This window comes from Aythya marila, assembly GCF_965140915.1.
Source record: "Aythya marila genome assembly, chromosome: 23".
NCBI lineage: Eukaryota > Metazoa > Chordata > Aves > Anseriformes > Anatidae > Aythya > Aythya marila.
The window spans coordinates 1,981,831-2,006,558 of record NC_139064.1 but is presented as its reverse complement, the minus strand read 5'-3'; the positions used below and the strand labels follow the sequence as shown (position 1 = coordinate 2,006,558).

Sequence of the window (24,728 nt, the reverse complement as noted above, 5' to 3'; positions counted from 1 at the left end):
TCAGAAGACAAACAGAGCCCTTGCGACACTGCTCCATTTTTATTTCACAGATAGTAAAAGATCATATAATTAAGTACAAAATGCAATTTGCTTCCATTATTTTAATTAAGACTGACCGTCTACTCTTGCAACCGAGCTGTTCAGCAAAGTACGTGTGGTTCTTCAGGAGTTGAACTCCCCTTTTCCAGTACCCCCAAATCGATACATCTTTCTGGGGGAAATGCAAGGATATTCAACAAAATCCCGGTTAAAAACTTGAGTCTACTTATTGCCAGATGTGGTGGGTTGGACAGATCAGTGCTGCCTGCCGTCAGCGATATTCCTGCTCAGGCCTCTCTGAGATAGCTCAAGCCCTTACCCACAGCCATAAGAGATGCAGTTTTTGCCTGAAAACATCCTATGCTACGCATCTTTTACTGATAAAATACAAGGCAATACTAGAAATAGCAGCTATCGTAAAACCCAGCTGCAGAAGATGTGTGCCAGCGGCAGCTGCTGTTGCAATGCCTGCTGCAGAGTCAGTTTTTCTAGCAGCTTGCAGAGCACACCCTGCAAATCAGACTTGGCAGCAGCTGCTGCTTTGCAAATCATTAACACTGTACACAGAAATCACACTGGGCAGGATCAGTTCAACAGAAGGAGCTTCTCTAAATGCTTTCCCCTGAACTACCAACCATTTCTTGGAAACGTGCCTGTTCCTAAGTGCTGAGGACAATCGCATCGCAGCACTCCATTAGTGATCCACTTGTCCAGAGCATAACAACGCCCTAGCTTATAAAAAAAAATAAATCCTGGGTAAAGCTGTGAAGCTGTACTGCAATAATTATTCACTGGTCTGTCATAGTTCCAGGGCAGAAAGCAGAGAGCTCACACCCAAGCCAACCAAGACAGCCGCATTTACAGCGGCTGCAAAGGATGAATGAGTGTAGAAAAGGTGCACGTCAGTGTCCCTGAACAAGGAGGCTAAATTAACAGTTAATGATTGAGACCAACAATGAGAACGAAACTAAACGTGAGAGCACCTGAAGCCAGCCAGGCATTTTACAGCACTTTCAGTTGAGTGGCTCGGGCCGTGAAAGCTGCCTGCTTCACCAACAGTGCTGGGAAAAGGTCCAACAGTGCAATCACTGCACGTGGGGACTGGCTGAATTATCACATCTCAAGGGATAAAGCAATCAGCAGGAACCTTGTGCCTTTGGGCACATGAAAGCAAATGAGAAGTTGACACGTTTTTACGTAGGTTGCAGCAATAGTTAAACTCACTCCTAGGCCAGTTAAATAAAAAACAAATACAATTTGTGTCAGCACGGGAGCATCCTTTTCACCAGGCAGCTTATCCTCAGTCAGCCTTCCTGGGAATTCGGCCCATTTTGGTGCGGATGTTCCGCAGGAAGAAGAAAGCCACGGTGCTCCCAGTGCAGGTGATTTCAGCCACCCAGAAAGCCGTGGCCCAGCTGTAGTGTTTGGCAATGGTACTGAAGGGCAGTCCGGCCAGAAAGCCCCCAACTGTAAGGAAGAGAAACAGAAAAGTAGCAACACTCAAGCTTCTCAATTTTATCTGTTGATACTTTTTTTTTTTTTTTTTTAAGTTTTAAAAATTCCTCAGGCCTAGTTTGAACTTAAAGTGCATGACAAAACCCATCGCATACGCCAGGAAACGTCTTTGGGACGCCCAACTCCGTCCTGTCTGTTTGTTAGCTGCCTTGCCACGATCGATAACTTGGCACCTGAGGTCACACCGTGCTTCATCAAGAACAAACATGGGTAGTGGTCATTTTCTGGGGAAAATGGAGATGTGCACAACTCACCGTTGGCCATGAGAGCCACGATGGCATGAGAGGTGCCACAGAGGTTGGCAGGGGCACTTTCGTTGGCTATCACCCCGAACAGAGCGATCGGCCCGTAGGAGGAGAACCCGAACACAGCTCCCAGAGTCAGGATCCACAGCTGTCAAAACAAGCGAGATCAGAAATGGGATCTTTGCATCTTACACTGTCAGCCAGCAACTACACAGATTCTACGCAGAGTAAAAGGAAGAGGTTCTGAGATTTTGCAGCTGACACCAGTTCCCTGGCCTGCAGACAGAAGAGCTCAAGCTGGTGACAGACCCCATGTACCTACAGCTCAGCTGCATCTCCAGCACGCCAAAGTTAGCCAGTGCGAAATTTCCTCTCCTGCAGTTCAGCCCCTAAGCCGTGTACACGACATGCGCCACTTGGCAAGAAAGAACCAGAACATAGAAGAAAGATGGGCAACGAGCCTGCGAAACGACAGAGGAGAGCTGTGAATCAGCTCACTTTTCAAAACGAATCAGGAGACACCTGACTAAAAAAAGCCATTCTCGTTTTAGACGCAAGCCAACTGATCAGAGGATCTTAATTTGTGACAAGCCACTAGTTGGTAGCTTCTATGTTACAAAACCAAAATAACAAACAGAAAAAGCAAAACAGTAACGAAAAACCAAAACCAACAGTTTCAACTTCAGTGTCAGCTTACACTGAAAAATTCTGAGCCAGGTAGTTTTTTAATTACTTGTGAGAGGACAACAAAGGATAAGTGACTCTACCATCTCAAGACTATAGCATGCTTTATACTTTAGGAACAATAAAAGCCATTTCAAGATGCCCAGGAGGGATTAAGTACCATCTTATTTTCCAGATGGGGAACAGAAACAGAGTTAGAAAAGAACTTGCCAAATGTATGCAGATCAGCACCTGCAGGAGCAGGATCACTCCTTCTAAGCATGCTCATAAAATCCGTTAACTGTCCTCAGAGCTTTTTACGTAAATTTTTTGAAACAGAGTTTTGAATTCAGACTTTTTACAGTCAGTTAGTGTAGTCAGCTGGTTATAAGAAAGGTTTCTCTTACAAAACTTACAGTAATCTTCTCAGTGCCCTGGTTCTAAAGTCTGTAGTACTAACCAACCTTTCAGGACTGGAAAAAGGCATTTCAGTGAAAGCAGAAACAGGCAGAGGAAGAAAGAAATGCAAGGCAGAAACCTCTTGTTCTTTTAGGCCTGTAAGATCAGCTAGAGGTTGCAAGGCTACAGTCCAGAAGTGATTTTCCTGAGGAAGGAAAGAGTAAAATGCAGAAAATAAATTTCAGTTATTTAGCAGTCATTAGGACAGATGCAAATCACATCTATTCTACAGCCAGTAATGCAGACTACCCAAGCCAATTTAGGCAGCAGCAGTCCAACACGGACTGTGCTAGCCCATTTCTCTCTAGTGCAAAGAAAGAAAATGCACATTGACAGTTCTTGGGAAGGGTGAAGAAAACTGTCATGCTTCCTGTCATCAAATTCTTCACCGTTAAAGGGCTGTTCCTAGAATTTACGTGCACTTTCTGCCTCATTAAAACTTCACCGCTTACAAATAGTCAGAATGCAAATCCATCATTTCTCGGCATTTGATTTTAAAGTCGAAATGCAAATGATACTGTTCTCTGTACAGCTTTTTCATCAAGCTCACTGTTCCTGCAGTCTCCTACACAGACGTGTATCGCTCTTCCCTTCCTTAACAAACCTGGCAGCCACACTGCACCCAGAACAACTGTGTGAGTTACAATGCTTTTTAGAAAGACTGCCAGCTAGTTTTAATGCTGAGAATCAACACGACAGACGCCTCTTCCAAAATGTAAACACATTCATTATTACTAACCAGACTCCTATTTCTAGGCTGGCTTGAGACTCCAGGATGCTGTCACATTTTTCCCTACTGAAGCTTCAAAGCTTCATTTATCAAAAGCTGTAGGCAACGTTAAGTTCGAATTCTTGCTGATCAACTCAGCAAAATCACCCGATGTTTCCCTGCAGAGGCAGTTCTTATAACACAATGTTATGACATAGACAAAAATTGCCCAGAGTTACTCTCTGCCAAAATTATTTTTTTTAATCTTTAACTGGTTTACACCTCTCAACCACTGTCCTCCACACAAACATTTCCCTTTATTTATGATACTATTTTACATGACAGAAGAGGTATGGAAATCTTGAAAATAAAGAAGTAAAAGAACTAAAGAGGCTGAAGCAGTGAGGCAAGGGCAGAACTCAAACGTAGTTTTGACTGAACTTAAGCAACTGGTTACAATTCAAACCGGCAGTCAGATCAAACTCCTTTGGAAAGGGGAGCTTCCCATTCCACGCTGATTCCCAGTCAGCACCTGGTCAGCCTTTGAAGCCCCCAAAAACTAACCCTGCCCGTGTGCATGGCTTACCTTGGGAGAATTGCCCGTGACTGTTACCCGGAAAAGAAACATGGAAACACACATCCCTGCCATCATGGACAGCAGCAGCGTGTGCCGAGGATTCCCATAGCTTGACAGACCAACCTGTAACACGGGAACAAAAACAGAGTCAGAGCCTGGAAGGACTCTTTCCAATTTATATTCGTAGTGGCTAATGCCATCCACACAGACCAGCCTGAAACACAAGTGGCACATCAAAAGCACATCTTGTAGTGAGACTTCTGATTTTGGTTTAAGAAGAATCCACTAAACTAAACAGGAAGCTCTTACAGCGATGAATGATACTTCTCTGCTATCGGTTGTGCCCTCTTTCTACCCTAAATTTGACTTCAGATCCCACTGCTGGGTTTTAATTATTTCTTCCAGACAGAAGACAACAGTCAACAACCCCATCTGTCTTTCAACATGGAAATTTGGAGTTTACAGAAAAAAAAAAAAAAAAAAAAGGTAAATAAAACAGATGAAACATCTTAAATCTCCCATCACATTGTGATCCCTAATAATACTGGCACACACATTTCCCAAAATTCTGAAGACGCTGAAATTGGCACGAAGTTAACTGCCCAGCACATCCCAGTGTCCAGGTGACTTACTCTTGCTACTGCTCTGTCAGAGAGGTATCCAGCAGCAATGCTCCCCACCAGGCCCCCGATCTCCAAGGCACTCATATAGGAACTACCTAGAACACAGGAGAAGCAAAGAACACTGTCAGGTTTGGACACAACCGCAGAGCTGCAGTGCTTCAGACCACGCTCACTGCGAGTTTCAGGCACCTCTGCTGGAAAAGATCCTCCAGGATCTTCCTGGGGCAGGAATACCACCGGGCTGCCGGTCCCAGCAGGGCCCTGGCACGAGGCAGCACTGAGGCATTCAGCACACGCAGTAACTTTTATCAGCACGTTATTTCAACACCTACGTGTCCAAGCAGACAAAGCAAGTGAAAGCACACGGGTCCTTTTGCTGTACCCAGTCAAGCTCTCTGCAACGCTTTCCAAATTGCAAAAATGGAATTTAAAATGGAATTAAAATTTAAAAATGGAACTTTGCGTCTTACCCACAAGCATAGATTGTCCCCTCTCCTGGATCAGGAAGAGCTGTCCCCAGTCAGTGCAGCATGTTTTCACTCCAAAAACGACCAGGTAGCCTGTTGAGAGCACCCAAAGGTATGGCGAGAGGAGCAGCTCTGTCAAAGTGCTGTTTTCGCTAGAAGAACCTGTGAGGAAGATCAGGAGGAGCCTTACTCGTACTGGAGCACAGCCACTGAGCCACACCGACACGGGGGCAGTACAGAAAACTGTGCAAGCAAGATTCATGCATGAGAACATCCTTAAAGGGGAAGATACTCAAAGCAACTGCTAGTGAATGGCTTCACCTTCCCCTTGTCCTGGTTCTGCAGTGATTACAGAATCTTCTCTGTCAATTTATGCCATATTCATTAATGATTTCAAAAACCATAATCAAAATGCTACCCCCGGGAATTTTCTGTGTTATGACTGCCAGTAAAGACAGGAAGATTGTGAATCTTTAAACAACGATAATTAAAAATATCTGTTTTTCCAGATTTTTTGCAAACTATTTCAAGCACAGCATACAGAAGACACTACTTATACCGAAGGGATGATGCTGACTTTTAAGTTGTACCTTGATTTTTGCATCAAGCCTTCCCAAAACACCTACACCACCACTCTCTCCCCAGAGACCACTCTGGGGAAGCAATACTGTTTTCTCACACCAAGAGGTGCAGTCTAACAGCACGGACATCACAGGGCAGTACGGACAATAGGATGAGTTTCCACGAACCTTTAAAATTCTACAGCAAACCTGTGTTGCAATTCTCCTCTACCTGTTCTGCTTTCAGAGAAGCATCATACTCAGTGGTCTGAACAAACATTTACTAACCAGATGTCCTAGGTTAGGACAAAAAACACTGAGCAGAGTCCACCACAAGCCAGGGGTCAAGAGAACCCATGGAGGGGTGAGGGGAGAACTACTTGTCCTCTGGCAACACAGAAGAAAGGCTTAAGGAGCCCCTGCCTGCTGCTACTTTTTTTCCTCTCTGTCCAGTACCCCCCAGAATATTCAGCCCGCAGCAAGTGCTGCAAGAGCCCCAGAATATTCGGCCCCAAGAAAACCAGGGGGGTAACTCTTAGTATGAGGACTTAATACAGGCAGGGAGATGAAATGGCCATCAGCATCTCGGCAACAGCTCTGGCATTGGTAGAGCAAAGAACAGAACGAAGTGGGGGGCAGACTCCTCCTCTGCTCTGCTGCATGGCACTTGGACAGTTTCAGAAGCCCAAATATAGGCTCCCCTCTACAAACTGTGGTTTGCTGTATGTTTGGTTTTTTTTTCCAATATATATATGTATCTTTTTGTGTTTTAGTTACAAACCATGTTATTTTTTATATATATATATGTAAATATATGTAGTTACAAACCATGTTTAGTTTAGTTTAGTTACAAACCATGTTATTTTATATATATATATATGTAAATATATATATATATATAAAAGAAACTAAAACACACACACGTTTTTATTTTATGTATGATTTCTAACTAAAAACAACAGCTCAGTAGCTACCAGAATAAAGCTGCTGAACACAATCCCTTACACGTATCCTGCTGAGCAGTAACTTCAGGAAGAAAGGTCTGAGAGCTCGATGCACTGAGAACGACATACTCGTACCAGAACACAGACAGCAGGTACTGCACCATCTCACGCGGCTGCACGCTTACAACAAAGTCTCATGCTCACCTTTCTTCCCTTTCTTGGGTCCTTGTTCAATGTTGGGTAGCCCAACATCCGATGGCTCATTTTTAATCAGGACAAGGCAAACAAAAGAGACAACCACGCAGATGAAGCCAGAGAAGGACAAAGTCATGCGCCAATCGTAGTGGAGAGACACAAGAGCAGCAACAATGGGGCCTAAGCCTCCAGCCAAGTTCATGCTTGTAGACAGGATTGCCCACCAAGTCCCAAACTGGGAAGGCTCAAACCACTGTGCAACAACAAAAAAAAATGGAGTAAGGTCTGAGAAAGAATATCATGAACACGATGTTGCATCTGAAAATCTGCAATAAAGGCCCATAACGAGGGATCTGGGAAAGTCGAACACAGGTCTACAGCACCAAATAAAGTGAGAGCCAACTCTTCTCTACCTTAGCCATGCAGAAAACTCCAAATGTTACACGAGTGTCAGTCATAGGAGCTTGACAGGTGTTCGTACCATGAGCCAGCTCGGGATTATTTCCATTTCCATGAAACTGAGACATGGGATGGAAGAGAGTGCACGGTTCTGCATACTCACTTGATAGGAGCAGCGTCCTCCTGGAAATGTCTGCTGGCACAGTACCACAAATAAATAAGCAGAGAGTTGCAGGGTAACTTAAGGACTTGCTGTTGCATTAAGTATTAGGCATGATCAGTTCTTTACTGCGCTGTGCCCTCAGAGCCAGAACCATTTGGATGGTTGTTGTCGACAAGAAAACGCCTGAGATCTACATTCACAAACACCTTCAGAAAATACTACGTGTGTTTCCATCATTCAAGAGCATCCACCCTGTGTACACAACCATCTCTGACAGTCCTTTTCTTGCCAGCTCGTCTAGCTTGTAGAGTTAGATGCCACACAGAAGGGGCACACGGTTGTTCATCACCCCCTTTCCCACAAGTATGTGCATGCCTGGATTTCATTTATTTCTAAAAATCTTGCATTCACATTACCAGATCACAAGGTAATTTTTAAGTAGGAAGGAAAGTACACAGATCTTTCATTTGCATCACTTTCTCTGTTTCCACCAAACCTGAGTGCTCCTAGCAGAATTCAGAAGTGCCAAGGTTTGTGCACAGAGCTAACTAAACTCCTTCCCCTCCATAAAGCAGAAAACGTGTTCCAATCAGATTATCAGAAAAAACAAATGCACGCAGCTTAGAGGCTTGACTCATCCTGCTTCTCCACCTGCTGTTGTTCTACCTGAACAGGCTGCAGTGTGCAATGCCCAGGCTCACTGGGAGTACAGATGCAGAAATGTTTATCACTCCCTTGCCCAGCAGGGAACAACACAGAGATGAGGTGAGCTCCATTTTCATGCTTTAAATACTCAGTCCCAAGGAATGATGTTTTCTATAATGGGAAAAGTCTGCTACCAGTGGACACAGGGCATCAAAGTTAGTTTAAACCAAGATACCTATGGGATAGGACTAACAAACTCTTTAAGAAAAAAAAAAAAAAGGATCTCATGCACAGAACCTTGCCCGCAGGCAGCAGAAAGCAACAGCTGGAGGTGGTTTCAACCTCCTTGGCTCGAAGGAGGCAGGAACAGGCGTGGGTCCTGAATCCCCAGCGCTTCCTGCAGCACCTGCAGCGGCCCCGTGGGCAGAGCTGTGACACATTGGATGTTTTTGGGCACTCACCTTCCGCAGGATCTTCCCGCAGGGCGGCCAGCCGAGCCCCTGAGCCAGCCCGTTGAGAAACCAGAGCCCGGCGAAGGCGGCCACGGAGGAGCTCCAGGAGAAGAGCACGTTGACCAGACCCACCAGCAAGAGGCCGGACGAGAAGAGCCAGCGGGCGCTCAGGCTGTCGGACAGGACTCCGCTGACGAACTTACTGATGGCGTAGGCTGCGGACTGGCTGCTGGTGATGAGCCCTGAAGCGAGACACAGAGCGAGACCCAGCGGCTCGCCACAAAACCCAGCACAACGGCAACCCCGCAGCCCCCCACCACCCCCGGGCACTCACCCAGCTCGTCCTTGCCCAGCGGCACCTCGGCCATGACGGCGGGCATGACGAAGGAGAAGGTTTTGCGGTTGAAGTAGTAGAGCGTGTAGCCCACGAACATGGCCGTGAAGATGAGGGCCCGGTAGCGCCCGTAGCCGCCCGCCATCCCGCCGCGCTGCCGGGGCGCCGCAGGCCGGGGCGGAGCGCTGGGCGGCCCGGCCCCGCCACCACAGCGGCCCGGGGAGCCCGGGGAAGCGGCTCCCGAGCCACGACCACGGCCCCGTTCCGCCCCCGGTGCCCCTCACGGCCCCCGGGCCCGGGCCCGTTCCCCCCGCCGAGCGCGGACTCCGGCACCGGCCGAAGGTCGGCGCAGGCCGCGCCCCGCTGCCCGCCCCCATTGCCACGGCTTAAGGAACGCCGAAATCGTCACAAATTCCCTCATCTTTCTCTTTTTTTTTTCCACAGCAACCACAGCCCTCGTTAAGAGACCGTCTGGAAGTGCCGTTTTTATTTTTGGTCGAAAAGGCCGATGGAGAACAACAGCAGATGCACGTTCACAAAGTGGCGGCGCGAGGCGGAGACCCCGCTCGTGTGTTTTAGCAGCATGAACAGTCCCGAGGAGTTAGGAGACCACAGCCAAGGACATGAATTTTCACAATGGAGCCAGGCCGAGTACACAAGATACCGAAGGAGGAGGATAGTTAGCGTAAATTGGCCAGGTTGCTTTTGTTTTTGCCTGGCCCTGTGCCACCTCTCTGGTCAACTACTGGTTGTTGTTCTGACTAAAAGATGCACTAACACGTTCGTTCAGTCTCCTGTGCGTTCAATCTCGCAATTTGTTAACTTTTATTTTACAGTAAACAATAAACCGAATCCTTTCGTTAAGTCTCACTTCACTAGTTTCAGACTCTGCTACAGAGCACAGATAGAGATGTTTTTAATAACAGTTGATGGAAGCAAACACCCTCTTATCTTGAAGCACAGAGCATCTGCCTCCCCAGTTCCTGTTCCAGTTTCTCATATGAATCCGAATGAGAATACACTTCCCAGCAGCTGAAATCACACAATTTCCTTAAATTCGGACCTCAGTTGCTAATGCAACACCATCTCAGCAACATACGCTTCTGGATTAATCCCATCTATCTTCAGCAGGTGAGGTGTGGCACAGAGCATATGTTCCAAGTTACTTCCTAAGGCTTAAAACCTTCCTTAAACCGTTTTCTCTCTACAGAAAGGTCATTTTGGTGACTTCTGTCCTGAAACTGAGACAATTCTTGGTGAGCACACGGCCACCTTTAAACATGTAAGAACAACAAAAAAAATAAACACCCAAATTCGCTAAGTTAGTAGCAGAAAATTCCCCAGAAAGAAAAAAAAAAATTTACATCTCTATTCCATTTTGTTGTCAGACTGTTGTGTTCCATTTACATCGTAACTAACTAGGTCCATTTAAAAAAAAAAAAAAAAAAAAAAAAAAGAAAGTAACAATGAAATAAATAGATGCTGACACCAGTGGGATTTCAGGGGTGTTATAACTCATCATTTTTTCTGCTTTCTCCTCCAGCTTCTGGTTTCTTCTCTGTTTTGGACCCTGTGTAATGAAATAAACACACAGTTACACACTGTAACAGCTTTTAGGGCATACAAGGCAGCACTGAAAGTCAGTGACATTCATCAAGCATTCCACTGAACTCCTGATCTATTTACATACACCAGACAAATGCTTTGAGAACTGATATTCAGCTCCAAAGAGTTGAAGACCTTACTGCCATTCACCTGTTAAATACTGGTGTCTTCACAATACTACTGTCAGAAAAATATGCACCTGCAGATCAGTTCCTGGAGAGCTTTAGAAAGACAGGCTTACACCTAAGGAACTGGCTATGAACTGCTGTGCCAGAGGCAGAAATCAGCTGCTGAGGCAGTGGTACGCTAACTTCACACTGAACAGTGAGCATTTGACACTGTGAGAAACCCCAAATTTTCACCTTCCTCTTTGCAGAATTAAGAACTGCTCCATAATCAGGATTTTCAGCATATTGCTACATCCCCACATCCTTTTAGGATGAAAAAAGCCTGCAAGCGTAGGTATCAAGTTCTAGACCACTGATCAAACATATACCCACCGGAGTCTGATTGAGGCTCATCACCTGGTGCTTTCTCAGCCGTAGGAGGTTCCTCGGCTGGACTGATATCCTCAGGTTTATCTATGTATAAAGAAGAAAGTGCACAGAAGTTAAGGGGAAATACACAGAGATTAGATGCGGGGAGATTAGGTGACCAGCAGCAAGTGAGGTTTACGAACAGGTCGGCCACGGTGTCTCAGCAGGACTCCAGTAATTCACTCTGACTCTAAGAGGAACCAGCAGGCAACTGTGCTGACAAACAGCAGTCTAAATTTAAAAGGAACGGGATACTCAGAACCTGAGGATCTTTAACAAACTAATTCCAAAAACAAGAAGCTTTAGTGTCCCAGGCAGATGTTTTTCTGGGGCCCACCTAAGCTACAAACCTCTCTCATCAACAGCTCTATCTTTCTTATAAATATTTCTTATATCTTATTCTTGTATCTTTTTTAAGGCTTATCTTTCTTACAAGGCAGACAGCCAAAGAGATAGATACTAAATAGGAAGACGTATCCTAGGTAGTACATAAATCTTCCTTCCCAGAAAGCTGGCAGAAACAGAGGGGTGGGGAGGGAAAAAAAATAACAGCCCACGACTGTCATACCTAGATTTTCTCAACAGTCTTTGAGAATTAGGAGGATCATTTGATTTGTCAGTTAACTGGTGTCTTCACATATTTAGCTCCCTTTTAAAAATGTGTTACTATCTGGCAATTATCTAATAGTAGGGCCACACTTCCCACCCACTCCTTACCTTCTTGCTTCCCCTCCGTGGGAGGGATAGTGTTCTCACTCTCAGAGGTTGCTGTAGCATTCTTGCCTGAATCAGGTTTTGTGGCATTCTTCTCCTTTTTAGATTTGGGTTTTGCAAACTTGGCCTTGTTCAGAAGATACTGCACTTCCCTGTCCAAGGCTGCTATCTTGAGCTCTATATCTTTGGACAGCAGGACAGGTTTCTCAGCAGGAGACAGCTTTTTCTGTTCAGCCAGTGTCTCATTTTTCCACATCTATGGGGAGGGAGGGGAAAGGTGCTTTTTGGACGTTTCTTAGTTCCAGGAACTACCATGTATCACGATCTCAGTCACCACTCCTGAGTGCTCTAACATTGCTCAGTGTTGCATTTCTACAAGTTTCTTAGTTACACAGACAAAGGACAAAAAGAAACAGAACCCTCAAAACCCACTGGCTGCTTCCGAAAACCATGTAGCCAGATTACTGGGCTATACCACCACTCTTGGAGATAACTGTCCACACTCAACACAAAAAAACATTCCCCTAGAGCTTTCTGGGGTCATGCAGAGGATTAGAAAACACTGAAACACATGTTTGCTGGTGGCATGGAAACAAGACATGGATGCTCTACGCCCTGACGTTGGGTGAATGTACAGAAGCTACTTCTTGAAACAGGAAGCACAACCCATTTACCATTGTTTCATTGATTGCTTTTTCCAGCGTACCCAGTTCCACTTCCGTGAATATCTGGTCAGACTCTGGAATCATGCGGGCTCCCCTTAAAGACAAAAAGAAAGTTCATTTTTGTTTAACCCAACAGACTATACATTGGCAACTCAGAGTTCACACTACCAGTAAAAACCAGTAATAAATAGTCACTGCACATACCAAATTAGAAAGACAAGTGTAAAATGTACTAACACTTGCTGCAGGAAACAAGAGTCCTAAATCTATCTCTGGATGTTAGGAATGGAATACACAGTCAGCAAATGCAACTGTCACAACAGAAGAACAGGGAAGACTCAAAAAGCTGAGGCCACAGAACCAAGCGGGAAAAGAAAAGTTTGCTTGGACATAGTCTGTACAGCACTGGACACTTCCTCTTCTTCCAGTTTAAACAGTTTGCATGGTTCTGTTAACGTGTTTTACAGAACCAAGCACTAGGGAAGCTGAGTTTTGGCCATCTTTCCTCACAAGCACCAGTGACTTTCAGAACAGATTCAATCTGGACAAGTTCCGCTGGCATCCCTTACGTTATGGGCTGTACAACTCTTATTCCTAACAGCTTGCTCTTACTTGAGGAAGATGTTTGAGTGGTTAAGCAGACTCTCCAGGGCAGCCAGGCGTTCTGGCCATTTTCTCCTTTCCTCGACACGGAAAAAGAGGTTCCTACAAAGCTTCTTCAGCTCTGCAAGCTTGTCTTTCAGCTCCTGCAAAAAGGGGAGAGCAGAAAACAAACAATCAGCTTGTCCAGTCTCTAACTCTCCCTTATGAACGCTGTAAACCCCAGAAGTTAAAACCTGCAGTTTTGTAGTTCTCTATCAAATACACTATTTCCATACAGAAAAACAAAACAAAATAAAAGCCACATGACTAAGCTTTACACAAAATCAACAGGTTACTGCTGAAGCTGCTGAAGACCATTCACACTCATCGAATTGTCAATGGAATGTGTCCAACCACACGTTCACGTGGCTGGAAGAACCAATACATATTACATCTGTCAACTGCGGAAGCAAGAAATTTTCAAGAACTAGATCATAAAGATTCAAGATGGCTCAATACTCTGTCAGCCCATATGATGATTTCTTTGTCAGTTATAGCAGACAGGTATCTTGACTCCACACAGCAATACCTTAGTAGCAGCTGCATAGCCCTCCTCCTCCATCCAATTCGAAGCTTCACTGAGTTTCTTCGAAATTTCTTCTCTCTCCTCCTCCGTTGAGACAAACTGATACTCTTCTTGGTAAAGCTTGTCCTGAAAAGAACAAAGCAAGCGTTCCCTTCAAACAACACTGAGCATGAAAGGAAAAGCCACCGGCTCACCCACTAGTAACTGGGATGCCCTCTGAAGTCCAGGCATGCTGCATGCATTGCCTAGGAGATTCTCATTCAGCCCTCCCAAATCTGAGCTCCTGCTCCCAGCATTTCTATGTGCATGAAGGAAGATGTGCTGAAGTTCATTCTGCATTTAGGAAACCTCTCAATTCCACATGGGCTTGGGAAGCCTAATGTTAGAGAAGGTGACTGAAGGGTTAGAGCCGGGCTCTTCAAATCAGCTCAAAGAACCCTGCATCCAGATAAGCCAAACTACATGAGCCACTTCTACCCACGTTCCAGGAATTCTCATTTCTTTATTTCCCTGTCTTACCTGGGTCTCAAAGATGAAGGACTCCAAGCTGTTGGCTGATTTTTCTCTTTCCTGTTTCTCTAGATCTCTGACTGTCAAGTCTTGGAGTCTAGAATGTGAACAGAGCAGAGATCAAAGGTAGTAAGTGCCTTTAGATGAGCACCACATCATATACACCAGTTTCTTAGCAGTCACCATTCCTTCAATCCTCCATCTCTAGGAGAGGAAGGTGACAGGTGGAAAAGATTTAACTAAAGGGAGAGAGACAGCTGAGAATCCTTCTAGTTTTCAAGTCACAAAACTCAGAGCATTGACTATTTAAAGCCAGAAACACTCTGACTCAAGAAATCCAGCAGCACCACAACAAATTTTACTATTTGTGTAACGTTTCTCTGGCTGCTGCTACCTCCTCTTACACCAAGAGCTCTGTTAGGTTGAGTACAATCTCTACATTAAGTACTGCAGTCCCAAAATGCAGACGTGTACCATGGCAATTCAGAGTTGCCATCAGTTTCTTTGGAGATATTTTTCCCTGGTTTATTTCAAGCAGCTGTCAGAGAAGAAATCTAATCTAAAACCAGATTAGGCATCAAGGACCAAAGAAGGAATGTTTCACTCAAAGAAAATCAGTTTAAAGGAAACAGAAAAGGTGTCACTCCTGCACAGGGAATACAAACTGTTAAGAGGTAAGTTTTGAAGCTCTCTTCCTTTTGTCACAAATCAAATCACTTCCTTCATCTAGAGCTTTAACCAAGCAGAGCTATTTAAAACATACTTTTTCATTGAGCTCTTCAGTTCATCCTCTAACAGGTCAGGCACATCATTTACATCCAGTTCCATGGTGATTTCATGGACAAGCTTTTGCTTCTTGGGTGCTTTGATTTTCTTCTCTTCCTCTGTTTTAGTAGCTGTGCTTGCACCAGAACTTTTGGACGGTTCTTCTTCTTTTGTAGTTTCTCTATTTTCTTTGGGATCCTGTAACAGGCAAGACAAAATTTCATCCAAGCAGACAGATTTGCATTGTGTTCCAATAATAGCCTAAAAGATGTTCCTAATGCAGCTGAATTCAAAGGACCTAGTTACCAAAGACTGCCCAAGCAAGTAAAAAGAATTCTTGGGCATATCTGCAGGACAAAACTGGAGGAACACATCAACACATTTCCATGGGAATTCTGCATGCAGACAAGACACTGACAACTTAAAAAAGAACTAAGGACAAAGAGAGGCTTCAGTAGAAAAGAGATGTGTTTCCTGCAACTCAAGGCTAACTAAACTTTTTCCAAGGCAGGCCACTAATAGAGAAAGAATGCCACTGAGCACTGCAAAACAATAGGAATTTATTTGCTCCAAATGTACCCCTCAGACACCACAGTCTCAGTCCCATTCTTTCAACCTGATGCTTACCTGAGACTCTAATTTCTCGCCTTCTTCCTTTTTTTGTGGTTCTTCTTTCACAGGGGTACTTTCTGCCTGATCTGGAGGTGGTGACTGCTGTTTCTCTTCTCCCTGCTCTTCACCAGCATCTTCTGCACTGCTCTTCTGGCCTTGTTTCCCTCCCTGTTCTTCTTTAGCTGTTTCTGCGAGGCTTTCTTCTTCTTCCTGACCACCACAGGCAAGTAAAGGGGAAAACAAAAAGTTTTGGAGTAGAAATCCCATGCAAACATTTCACAGAACACATAATACTTGCAAAAACACAGCGTTCACAGAGAAAGCAGATGTTAATGAGGGGCTGTACTAGGTGGGGCTGAGGCAGAAGATTAAGAGACACTTCGGTGCAGAACATGAATCCATGGCACAGAACTTTTATCTCACTGGAAGGAAACCAAATCAGCACTGCCAGTGAAACTGCAGTTGTGCCTATATGGCCCAGAAGAAAACAAGTAGCCTGCTAGACATTTGTACTAATAACAGACAGAAATGTATCTGTGTGTCACCAGAACAATTTAGAAACAAGACACTTCAACAGAAACAACTCCCGTAATGTTAGTCCACTGTCAGGGCAGTCACCCTGGGGCTCACCTGAACTGAGTCTGTCAGGTTCTCTCCAGTCTCTGGTGTATGGCCACCACCCCCAAACAGGCTTGAGATTGTGTTTCCAAGTTCTGTCAACAGGAGACAAAAAGTCCAGAACACCGTATTTCCAAAGGAAGAAGCCCTCTTCAGTGATCAGTTCTTTCCCTCACAACTGTAATGATGACCAAGGAGCTTCCCAACAGATTTGCTACGAACACTGCAGAACCTCATTCTTCCTGACCTTATTTTATGCTTCTGCGTGCACACAGAAGCGTGCAAATTTGTTACTTCAGCTAAAAAGCTCCAAGCTTCAGCCTGTGACTGCATTAGCCATCTCTCCCCTTCCCCTCCAAACATGCAGGTTTCCAACGCCCCTGTATAGGCAGGCTTTGCACTTTCTCTAAAATCCAAGAGGAGCAAAGCACAGATGAGAGCACCACGACCCAGACAACCTGAAGGGAGAATGGTGCAGGGTTGTGGATGCAGGACTTCCCTTCAGGACAGACATCCTGAAATGCTCAGATGTAAATGAACAAGGAGCAAAGGACCTATTTTTCAACTTGCAATGCGTGCAATAGTCACCTTAGGAACGAATGACATCTCAGAGCTCTTTGCAGCACCCAGAAGCCACTTGCACAGGGCTTCTGTGTGTTCTGCAGCTGTTGCTATCAGGGACTACGGTTAACTGTCTAATTTCCACCCCTCAAATACATGGTGCTTGCTGTGCTCTGGGAAACAGTACGCTTACAGTAATCCCAGATACTGCTAATAATAATAAAAAAAAAAAACAGTCAGTATGAATATTAAAGTTCAGCATTTACTTGTTAGAGTCGACTCCTCCTCCAGTTTATCTTCCACCAAGGTCTCAAACACAGATTCCACCTTGGAGAGGTGAGCATAGAATTAGTTTTAAGAAGGGACCGTCACTAGCATAAACAAGGACAGCACTGGGAAGATACACAGGGTGACAAACATCACAACAGGGCTTACTCGGTCAAGACTTAGTACTCCGCTCTCATCCATATTGAAGTGAGCTTTGATGCCTTTGGACTCGTAATCCGAGTGCTTCTTGAAACTGTCTCCAACTCCCTTTAACCTCACAGTAGTGAGATTGAGAGATCCAAAAATCCTGGTGATAGACAAAAGCAGAAAGTGATTGAACTTAAGATGCAGAACAGCAAACCATTTCTCACACCCACAGCATTGGACGATTGCACTAAGCAAGGAACAAGTTTTGTTTGGTCTGCTAAAACATAACCTGGAGAATCAATCTGCAAATACGCCCTAGTGGCCAGTCAGATCCATACGCTGGGCACCCTGCATTGCCATGGGGCTGTCTGCTCTTCTGCTGGACTCAACTCACCGTAAATCATCCTGGTTGAGGAACGACAGATCTCCATAGTTGACATAGAACTCGAAGTCATCCGTGTAGCGGTTGAAAGTGATAACTTTACGCTGTGGATAGGGTGCCATGCGCTGGAACAAAATCCTCTTATTATGCTTTAAACTCTTGGATTTATCATCTTCCTCAACTTCACGAGTAAACTCCACCTGCATCACAAATACAAAGTAAGACAAAAAGAACTACAAGCTTCCTTTACAGCATCCTACGTTAGAGGCTTCCACAGCACTTGACAGCCCTACCTCATGCAAAAGCTGGGGAACAGCTATGTATTTTTCAACAGATATTTCTATATGCCTGACTTCTTCGATATATCACTTCTGTGTTACCGAATATTTATTCTGTTTTCTTTATTAGATTGGCAGAAAAATCTCCATAGCTTCCTTAGGTCACCTGGAACATTTCTCCCAACACAGCCCCGTTTACCCACATCTTTTACAAAAGAAGACAAACCAAGGGTTACCTGAATAGGAAACATAGCTGCGTCTCGAACCACAAAAGGCTTCACCTTAAAGGCTTTGCTCAGAGCAGCTGCCTGGTAGACTGCACCCATAGCTGCAGCCTCATCAGCATTGATGTTCTTGCCCAGTTCTTCTCTACGAAGTGAAAAGCAAAAGACATGAGCTTTGCAGCCACTGCCACGAGCAGCAATTTGTCAATAGGAGACATACTAGGGGGCCTCACATACTCACTTGCCCACAGCTTTCAGCAAAACTTCCTGCACTTTGGGGACCCGTGTGGCACCGCCAACTAGAATCACCTGGTCAATTCCATCCTAGGGATTGGAAACAGTCACCTTGTCTTTGAGAAAGCAATTTTGGAAAGCTAAGTTCAGGGCTTCCTTACGGTTCTTCCCCGGACACCACACTCTGACGCGGTGCTTTAAGAACAACCATGCTACATGCTGCAGTCCTAATGCAGGGCAGTGCCTGAGGTCTCAGACAGGCTGATGTGAGCCATGCCAGCAATACGAACCTCGGATTGGGTCTATCAAACGTGGTTGATATGGCCACTGCTAAAAGTCACCTGAAACACGGGACTTAATTTAGAATTAAATGAACTACAGGTTATGCCAGAGGAGCCAGTGACTCAGACAGCAAGTTGGACCAGAACAGACGGAAACCCGGCCTCTAAGAGGTGAATCAACGTCTTGCTTTGAATACAATAGCCAAAAGATGCTCAGGAGTATGCTGGCGTTCTGGAACGTGAGCATTTAGCAGCACTGTAACTCTCTCCAAATGACTGCATCACATTTGGTCCAACTGCAGTCAGGAACAGGGCTTCTAAAGAGAGTGCTCAAACAAGAAGCCTGAACAGCAGCAATTCTGTTTCCAAGCAGTTTAAGATAAAACTTCAGAAGAGAGACCAGAAACCAGCATCCCAGACAACACAAGGAAAGACCAGTCTTTAAAACCTCCAGCCCAAGAACAAAGATTTTTTTTAAACAGAAAGAAAACACTCCTCCAGCTACCTTATTTCTGGCAGATAGTGCAGAGCCACAACAGACTCCTGCTTGGCACTGCAAAAAGTAACTTCTCTGCAGCACCAACACCACTGTCTACTACAACAGCAGGCATCTGTACTTCTCAGCAGTGCTGATGCCTTGTAAATAACACGGTCACTGATGCTTTGATCATGACGTGACAGCAGCTCCACGAATGGAAACCTTCAGGCTTCTTAATGGATTCCTAAACATACCAGTTTCATTTCTGCGCTGCTCAGAGCCTGTTGCACAGGTCCTGGGACTCGTTGAAACAAGTCAGAGCACAAATCCTCAAATTCTTGCCTTGAGACTTTGGCCTTGAAGTCAATATCATCCAGTAGCCCCTCAATCTGTTCAGGGAAAAAAATAAATAAATATACATCTCTCTCTCCATGGAGCATTCTACAAGCAAAATCTTTGTTTGATTTGCCCAGTGTGCAAAAAGTTCCAGCTTTGTTAATGCACCTATAAATTGACTACACTTCATCTGAACCCTACAACTGCTAAGCTAATGAGAAGACAGAATGCAGACATAACAGACAGCTTCTCTCAGACGCTGTGAAAGTTTATTTACCAAGCTTCACACAGCTAACTTTTACCCAAAATGTTAATTTGATCAGTAGTGCTACTAAGTGGGCACAAGTTCAGAGGAACTGACAGTGCCACCACCTCTGAAACACGGGGAGTGATGCTCTTCAGCATACTAACACTGCAGAGAAACAGTTATGCTTTATTAATATTTAACTATTTATTAGATAATTAATCTAAAGAACATCATCCCACCCTCAGTCCTAAGAACTCTGGAAACCCTGCAACAAGAAGTCATACCTGTGCCACGTGGTCAGCATTTGCACTCAGGACAGTTTTCAGACGATTGGCCTCCTTTAGCAGTTTGGCCATGGCCCGGGGATTCTTCCGGACGTCTTTTGAGGGATGTTGATCATTAAAGAGCTTTGCCAAATAATCCCGGAGACGAAGCTCCATCTCTAAACCCCCAAGAGTACGGTCAAACCTGGAAAAAAAAGAAAAAAAAAAAAAAAGAACCAGGATATAATAAATTAAAACAAGTTGAAAGCAAACAAACCTCATCTATTATTTCACAGCTATGCCAAGCAGAAAGTGGTCAAAAATAGCTGAAGTACTATTAGCTGTGTCTGCAAAAGAATGACAGTTACTCCAAAAAGAACATATTACATAAGCCAAGAAAAGAAAGATTCACCACCACAGTAGCCATTGTACAAGAAATTTCATCGTATGTATGGTAAAGGCCTTACTGCTAAGCCCAAACAGCTGAGAAGCCAAGGGATAACTGCGTCAGGTCCCAGGTATTTTATTGAAAACAGCAGTATAAAACTGTTTTCAGAGTTAAAATTGCTGAGCTGGGTATCTACAGCACCCCCCTCCTTATTTGGCAACATTTAACTGCAGTGCATTTTCGTTCCTCTCCAGAAGGATATTCCACTTTTTCAAACTGACACCCTCTGCTTCTGTACGATCTTATCAAATGGAATTACATTTAAATGGGTTGAGGCTGTATTTAAGAAGAAAAAAAAAAGCCTGAAACAGACTAAGTAAACTGATTGCCTCCTGGGCTCCTGCAATTTCTCAGCTACCTTCTGCAGTGATGTAAGAATTATTAATAACTGTAGTCTTCTCACTCTACATCCTTCCCACTTTGTGATCCAAATTACCATGCCGAAGTCTCATTCAAACTTTCTATGTTTAGAAGAGACTGTGAAACAAATGATTTCTTTCCTGAGACCTTCAGGTTTTGTGCAACTCATGTTGAATTCTTACCCAATGCCCTGGATCTGCAATTGAGGTTGGGTTCCCGAGTCCTTAGTTTTCACTGTCTGATACGTAACAATAGTACAAACGGTGCTTCCTGCTCCCATGTCGTAAAACATGATATTCTGAAAAGAGAAGCTGGGACGGTGAAGCAGAAACACTTGGATATCCCCCATGAATAAGGAAAGAACACGTGGCTTTCCAAGTCTGATACAGGCCAAGACTATGTCTGTTCCCTAGACTGGCTTTATACCATATGAGAGATGCAGGACTCGTACCTCGATCGAACTAAGGAGATGTGCAGGGTCATGCCTTACACAAAAAAGGACTTTTTACAAAGAAAAAACTTTTTAACCCATTTTGTAAATCAGAAATCAGAACTTTGCTCTTTAAAAGTTTCTTAAACCTCAGGAAAATCAACTATTTCAGAGTCAGTCTTCCAATACCTTAAAAAAGAAAAACAAACAGCTAATGTGACTCCCCACCAGCTGATGGGCAAGGAACGCACTTCAAGATGGGAACTTCCAGCTACCTGGCCTTCACTCCAAAAGCTCTAAGGCTTTTAGCGCTCTACCACGTTCACACAGGATTTCATATCTTCATCGTGTTGATGAACACATGAAAACAGAGGAGACTGGCTGAACAGCAAGTCCACTTCCTCACGGTTAAGGCCTTTTTGATTTTATCTGCAGCACTTTCTCCCCTGCACGCACGCACTTGCATGGGACCATCTCCCAGCTACGCCTACCTGTGCTGTGGCATTGATGTCTTTCCTCCTAAAAACTCCGTAATTCAGTGCTACAGCAGTGTTGTCATTGATCAGCTGCAGAACCTTCAAGTCAGCCATGCGAGCAGCATGCAGAACCGCCCTCCTCTCCGCCTGGTTGAAGTAGGCGGGAACAGTGATCACTGCATCCTTGATGGGTTGTTCTGAAAGAGACGGTGGAAGAAGTTTTTCCATCAGAGTAGCCACATGCAAAGACAGCATAACGGAGTGATGGTAGCAAAACCAGAGAATGCAAGCTGAAGACACCTACAGAACTCAATCCCGAAGCAACATCAGCAGCTAGCATCGTTACAGATTGCTCTGTTCCCTGTTTAAATCAGACTTTCCAGATTTTCATGAAGCCACAAGTCTACTACTTGGCTTTCATGTGCTAAAATAATCTCAAATGCCTTAACCTTCAGCAGATATGATCACCACAGAACCTTACTTTATCAATGAATTGCATTCAGTCTCCAGAGTAAGAAGTATTTGGACTGGCTCTGATGAATCAAACACCACACAGCTTCCCAGTAATGTCACCAATGAAACATGTCAACCAAATTCATCTGTAATTTTCATTACTTTGTGATTTCACTACCACCACAGCACGGAAACATCTTGTTTCTAAGATGACCCGACATCCCATTCCTAAGAAGCCATGGGTTTTCCAGACACCTTCTGTCTCTATTCACATTTTATAACACACAAAGATATGCTGGTACTGTAAGAAACACATAAGTCCTTCCAACCTGCAAATTCCTCAGCCAGACCGCGTGAGTAGTTCAGGACCATACCAAGCATTTCCTCTGGAGAATACTGTACTGCCCTTCAAGAAACAGAAGAAAAGAAGTTAAAACAACAGAGTCAGCTATTTAAGTCCAACAGCAAAAGTCCCGCTCACGAGGAACCCAGAAGCAGTCACTTACTGGGACAGCTTGAAGATAACCGTCTGTCTCTTTTCATCCTCCACAAGTTCATGTTCTGGGAACCGGGTCCGGTACAGCGCCACTTGGGGGTTATTCATCTGCTTACCCAGAAGATCCTGAAAGTATCTGAATGCCACCTTGGGGGTCCTTATAGACTACAGAAAGAAAGAAGAAATCACCCAGCTGCATTTATTTGTCCTTCCTGCTGTCAAACAAACCTCTCCCAATCTACACGATGAACAACTGTGATGGTATTTTGGAACACAAGCCTGGTATACAAGGAGCAGGTGGAGAAAGCCAGCAAAACACCAAGGAGATAAGAAAGCAAGTACAGGGCAAGAAATAAAACTTCCTCTTAATTTAGGTATTTCTCATGAAGGACCCAACTGTGGGAAGACACCTTCTTGTGTACATGAACTGCAGCTGGCATAAGAAGCAAGGTGAACTCTTACCATTCCTAGTGCGCTATCACCAAAGAGACGTTCATTTTCCTTCAAAGCAACAGCCACAGGTGTTTTCCTTCGCGATTCCCTAGACAGGAAAAAAAAAACAAAAACAATGCAGGTGAACATTCAATACAGAGGTCCTGGTGACAAAGGGTAGCGATTCCTTTCTAGAAAGACTAGAAGAAGATTCTCAGACACCACCTACAGTGAGGAAGACCAGCTCTACTAATCGAAAGAGCTGCAAATAGCAGCAGCTGTCTTCAGAACTTTAAGATCCTCCAGTGTTCTTCACGACAAGCGCAACTACCACGCTTGACCAAAACATGGACAGTAATCTTTCAAATGAACAGCTGAAGTTGTGGAGTTGTGCAATTTTTCGCATAGCACTGAAGTACTCCACAAGAGATGAATCATTTCTGCTACAGATCCAAGTATGAAAACACCAAGATGAGGAGTTCGTTATGATAACTATCAAATGGCTTTAAGTTGTCCACTAAGTTCATAAATACTTCTGCAGGCTACCCACTTCTGGACACCTTGTAACATGTCAGCAGTTTTCTATCATAAGGCTACAACAAAGTGACTTGACATGAAGAAGAAGGACTCACAAGCAATGTTCTAAAATGTGCTACTTTGTAGTTAGACAAAACTTGCATAATTTTTGCTTCCCTCCACCAATGACGGAATCAAGTCAGTTCGCTCATTCTGTCAATAACTGCCACATTTCAGGGAGCTAGGTGAAAAACACACTCACTACCTGAGTCTAGACTCCCAGAAAGCAAGGATGCTCCTGGTCAAAGATCCTTTCCCACCCACACTTTTTCCATTCAGTGTCTTGGGGACCAGTGGCAGCAACAGCAACCAAGTGAAAGATGATGAAAGCTTTGCTTCACAAGTGACTGGGGGTCCTGAGCAGCACCACAAAGCTACCTTCACGTTCCATTATGGAGAGCTGAGAACCTGGCTTCTTAACAGTGTATGCAGGAACATGACCCTACACCCTCTCACAGCTGCACTACGATGTGTTCTCAGTTACACACACCTTGGGTCGCTGGCTTAAAAGGGGCACGAAGCACAACTCGGCACCCCTAAGACGAGGGTGACGGCCGACCTGCTGCCCTGGCGCTCAGGGCTGCGCTCAGGCAGCCCTCAATCAGGCAGCAGGGATGGACGTTCCTCACACAGTGCTGAAATAGAGCACACTGACCCCTCCACCACCCAAAATTCGGCCTCCTGTCGGTGCCTGCGTGACCCCGGAGGCCCCTTTAGGCACATCCCCAGGCGGTACCGGCAGCACGGGGCTGGCTTACTTGTTGAGGACGATCTCCATCGGCACGCCGGGCTTCACGATGGCGATCTTCATGGACTCGCTGCCCACGTCCACCGACATCACGGCCAGGGGCTCTGCGGCAGGCGGGGGGGGGGAGGGGGGAAGCGCCGGTAAACAACCCCGGGCCGGGCCGGGCCTGGCTGGGCCCTGACCCCCCTCAGGGCGCTCCCAGGCCGCGAACCCCACCGGGATCCCCCCGGGCCGCCCCCCGTGAAACCCCCGGCCCCGCACCCGTCACCTACCGGCCCGCAGGAGGAGGCAGGCGAGCAGCAGCCAGCCCAGCGCCCAGCAGGGCGCCCGCGCCATGTCCCCACCGCCCCTCACGGCCCCTCACGGCCCGGCCCCGGCCCCCGCCGCCGCCGCCGCCGCCGCCTCCTCAGCGCCCGCGGCCCCGCGCCT

The 24,728-nt window shown here is 45.3% G+C and overlaps 2 protein-coding genes across 5 annotated transcripts; both read right to left on the bottom strand.

Moving 5' to 3' along the window:
• Positions 1-24: 24 nt before the first annotated feature.
• On the bottom strand, positions 25-9,301 carry SLC37A4 (solute carrier family 37 member 4). 3 transcript variants are annotated; one of them, XM_082778063.1, is made up of 9 exons: positions 8,990-9,299; positions 8,665-8,897; positions 7,006-7,249; positions 5,301-5,459; positions 4,840-4,925; positions 4,217-4,330; positions 3,001-3,066; positions 1,809-1,947; positions 25-1,506 (listed from the first exon to the last, which is right to left on the bottom strand). In XM_082778063.1, exons 1-9 carry the CDS (start codon positions 9,132-9,134, stop codon positions 1,340-1,342), a joined length of 1,353 nt encoding a protein of 450 aa, XP_082634189.1. In that variant the 5' UTR covers positions 9,135-9,299; the 3' UTR covers positions 25-1,339. The 3 variants fall into 3 exon arrangements, with proteins under 3 accessions (XP_082634189.1, XP_082634190.1, XP_082634191.1); XM_082778064.1 differs by lacking the exon at positions 3,001-3,066 and having other exon boundaries at positions 8,990-9,297; XM_082778065.1 differs by lacking the exons at positions 25-1,506; positions 1,809-1,947 and adding an exon at positions 2,174-2,260 and having other exon boundaries at positions 8,990-9,301.
• Positions 9,302-9,454: 153 nt separating this feature from the next.
• Positions 9,455-24,696, bottom strand: HYOU1 (hypoxia up-regulated 1). 2 transcript variants are annotated; one of them, XM_082778062.1, is made up of 25 exons: positions 24,572-24,696; positions 24,310-24,403; positions 23,006-23,084; positions 22,554-22,708; positions 22,377-22,453; positions 21,610-21,791; positions 20,871-20,986; positions 19,902-20,085; positions 19,289-19,423; positions 18,283-18,365; positions 18,054-18,186; positions 17,552-17,739; positions 17,179-17,317; positions 17,010-17,070; positions 16,195-16,277; positions 15,580-15,774; positions 14,951-15,150; positions 14,197-14,284; positions 13,681-13,803; positions 13,122-13,255; positions 12,519-12,603; positions 11,848-12,100; positions 11,095-11,175; positions 10,477-10,559; positions 9,455-10,230 (listed from the first exon to the last, which is right to left on the bottom strand). In XM_082778062.1, the coding sequence occupies exons 1-24, from the start codon at positions 24,633-24,635 to the stop codon at positions 10,498-10,500; spliced, it is 2,994 nt and encodes a 997-aa protein (XP_082634188.1). In that variant the 5' UTR covers positions 24,636-24,696; the 3' UTR covers positions 9,455-10,230; positions 10,477-10,497. The 2 variants fall into 2 exon arrangements, with proteins under 2 accessions (XP_082634188.1, XP_082634187.1); XM_082778061.1 differs by having other exon boundaries at positions 9,455-10,559.
• Between the last annotated feature and the right edge of the window lie 32 nt (positions 24,697-24,728).

What these genes read in the sequence shown, in the direction of transcription:
- SLC37A4 (XM_082778063.1), bottom strand. Translation starts at nt 9,134, where the DNA reads ATGGCGGGCGGCTACGGGCGCTACCGGGCCCTCATCTTCACGGCCATG. An exon ending in TCACGGGCAATTCTCCCAAG is followed by an intron (nt 3,067 to 4,216) that starts GTAAGCCATGCA and finishes TTCCTTCCTCAG; the next exon opens with GAAAATCACTTCTGGACTGT. An exon ending in CGTGGCTCTCATGGCCAACG is followed by an intron (nt 1,507 to 1,808) that starts GTGAGTTGTGCA and finishes TCTTCCTTACAG; the next exon opens with TTGGGGGCTTTCTGGCCGGA.
- HYOU1 (XM_082778061.1), bottom strand. Translation starts at nt 24,635, where the DNA reads ATGGCGCGGGCGCCCTGCTGGGCGCTGGGCTGGCTGCTGCTCGCCTGC. An exon ending in GAGTACTAAGTCTTGACCGA is followed by an intron (nt 17,071 to 17,178) that starts GTAAGCCCTGTT and finishes CACCTCTCCAAG; the next exon opens with GTGGAATCTGTGTTTGAGAC. An exon ending in TGAGCCTCAATCAGACTCCG is followed by an intron (nt 10,560 to 11,094) that starts GTGGGTATATGT and finishes TTCATTACACAG; the next exon opens with GGTCCAAAACAGAGAAGAAA.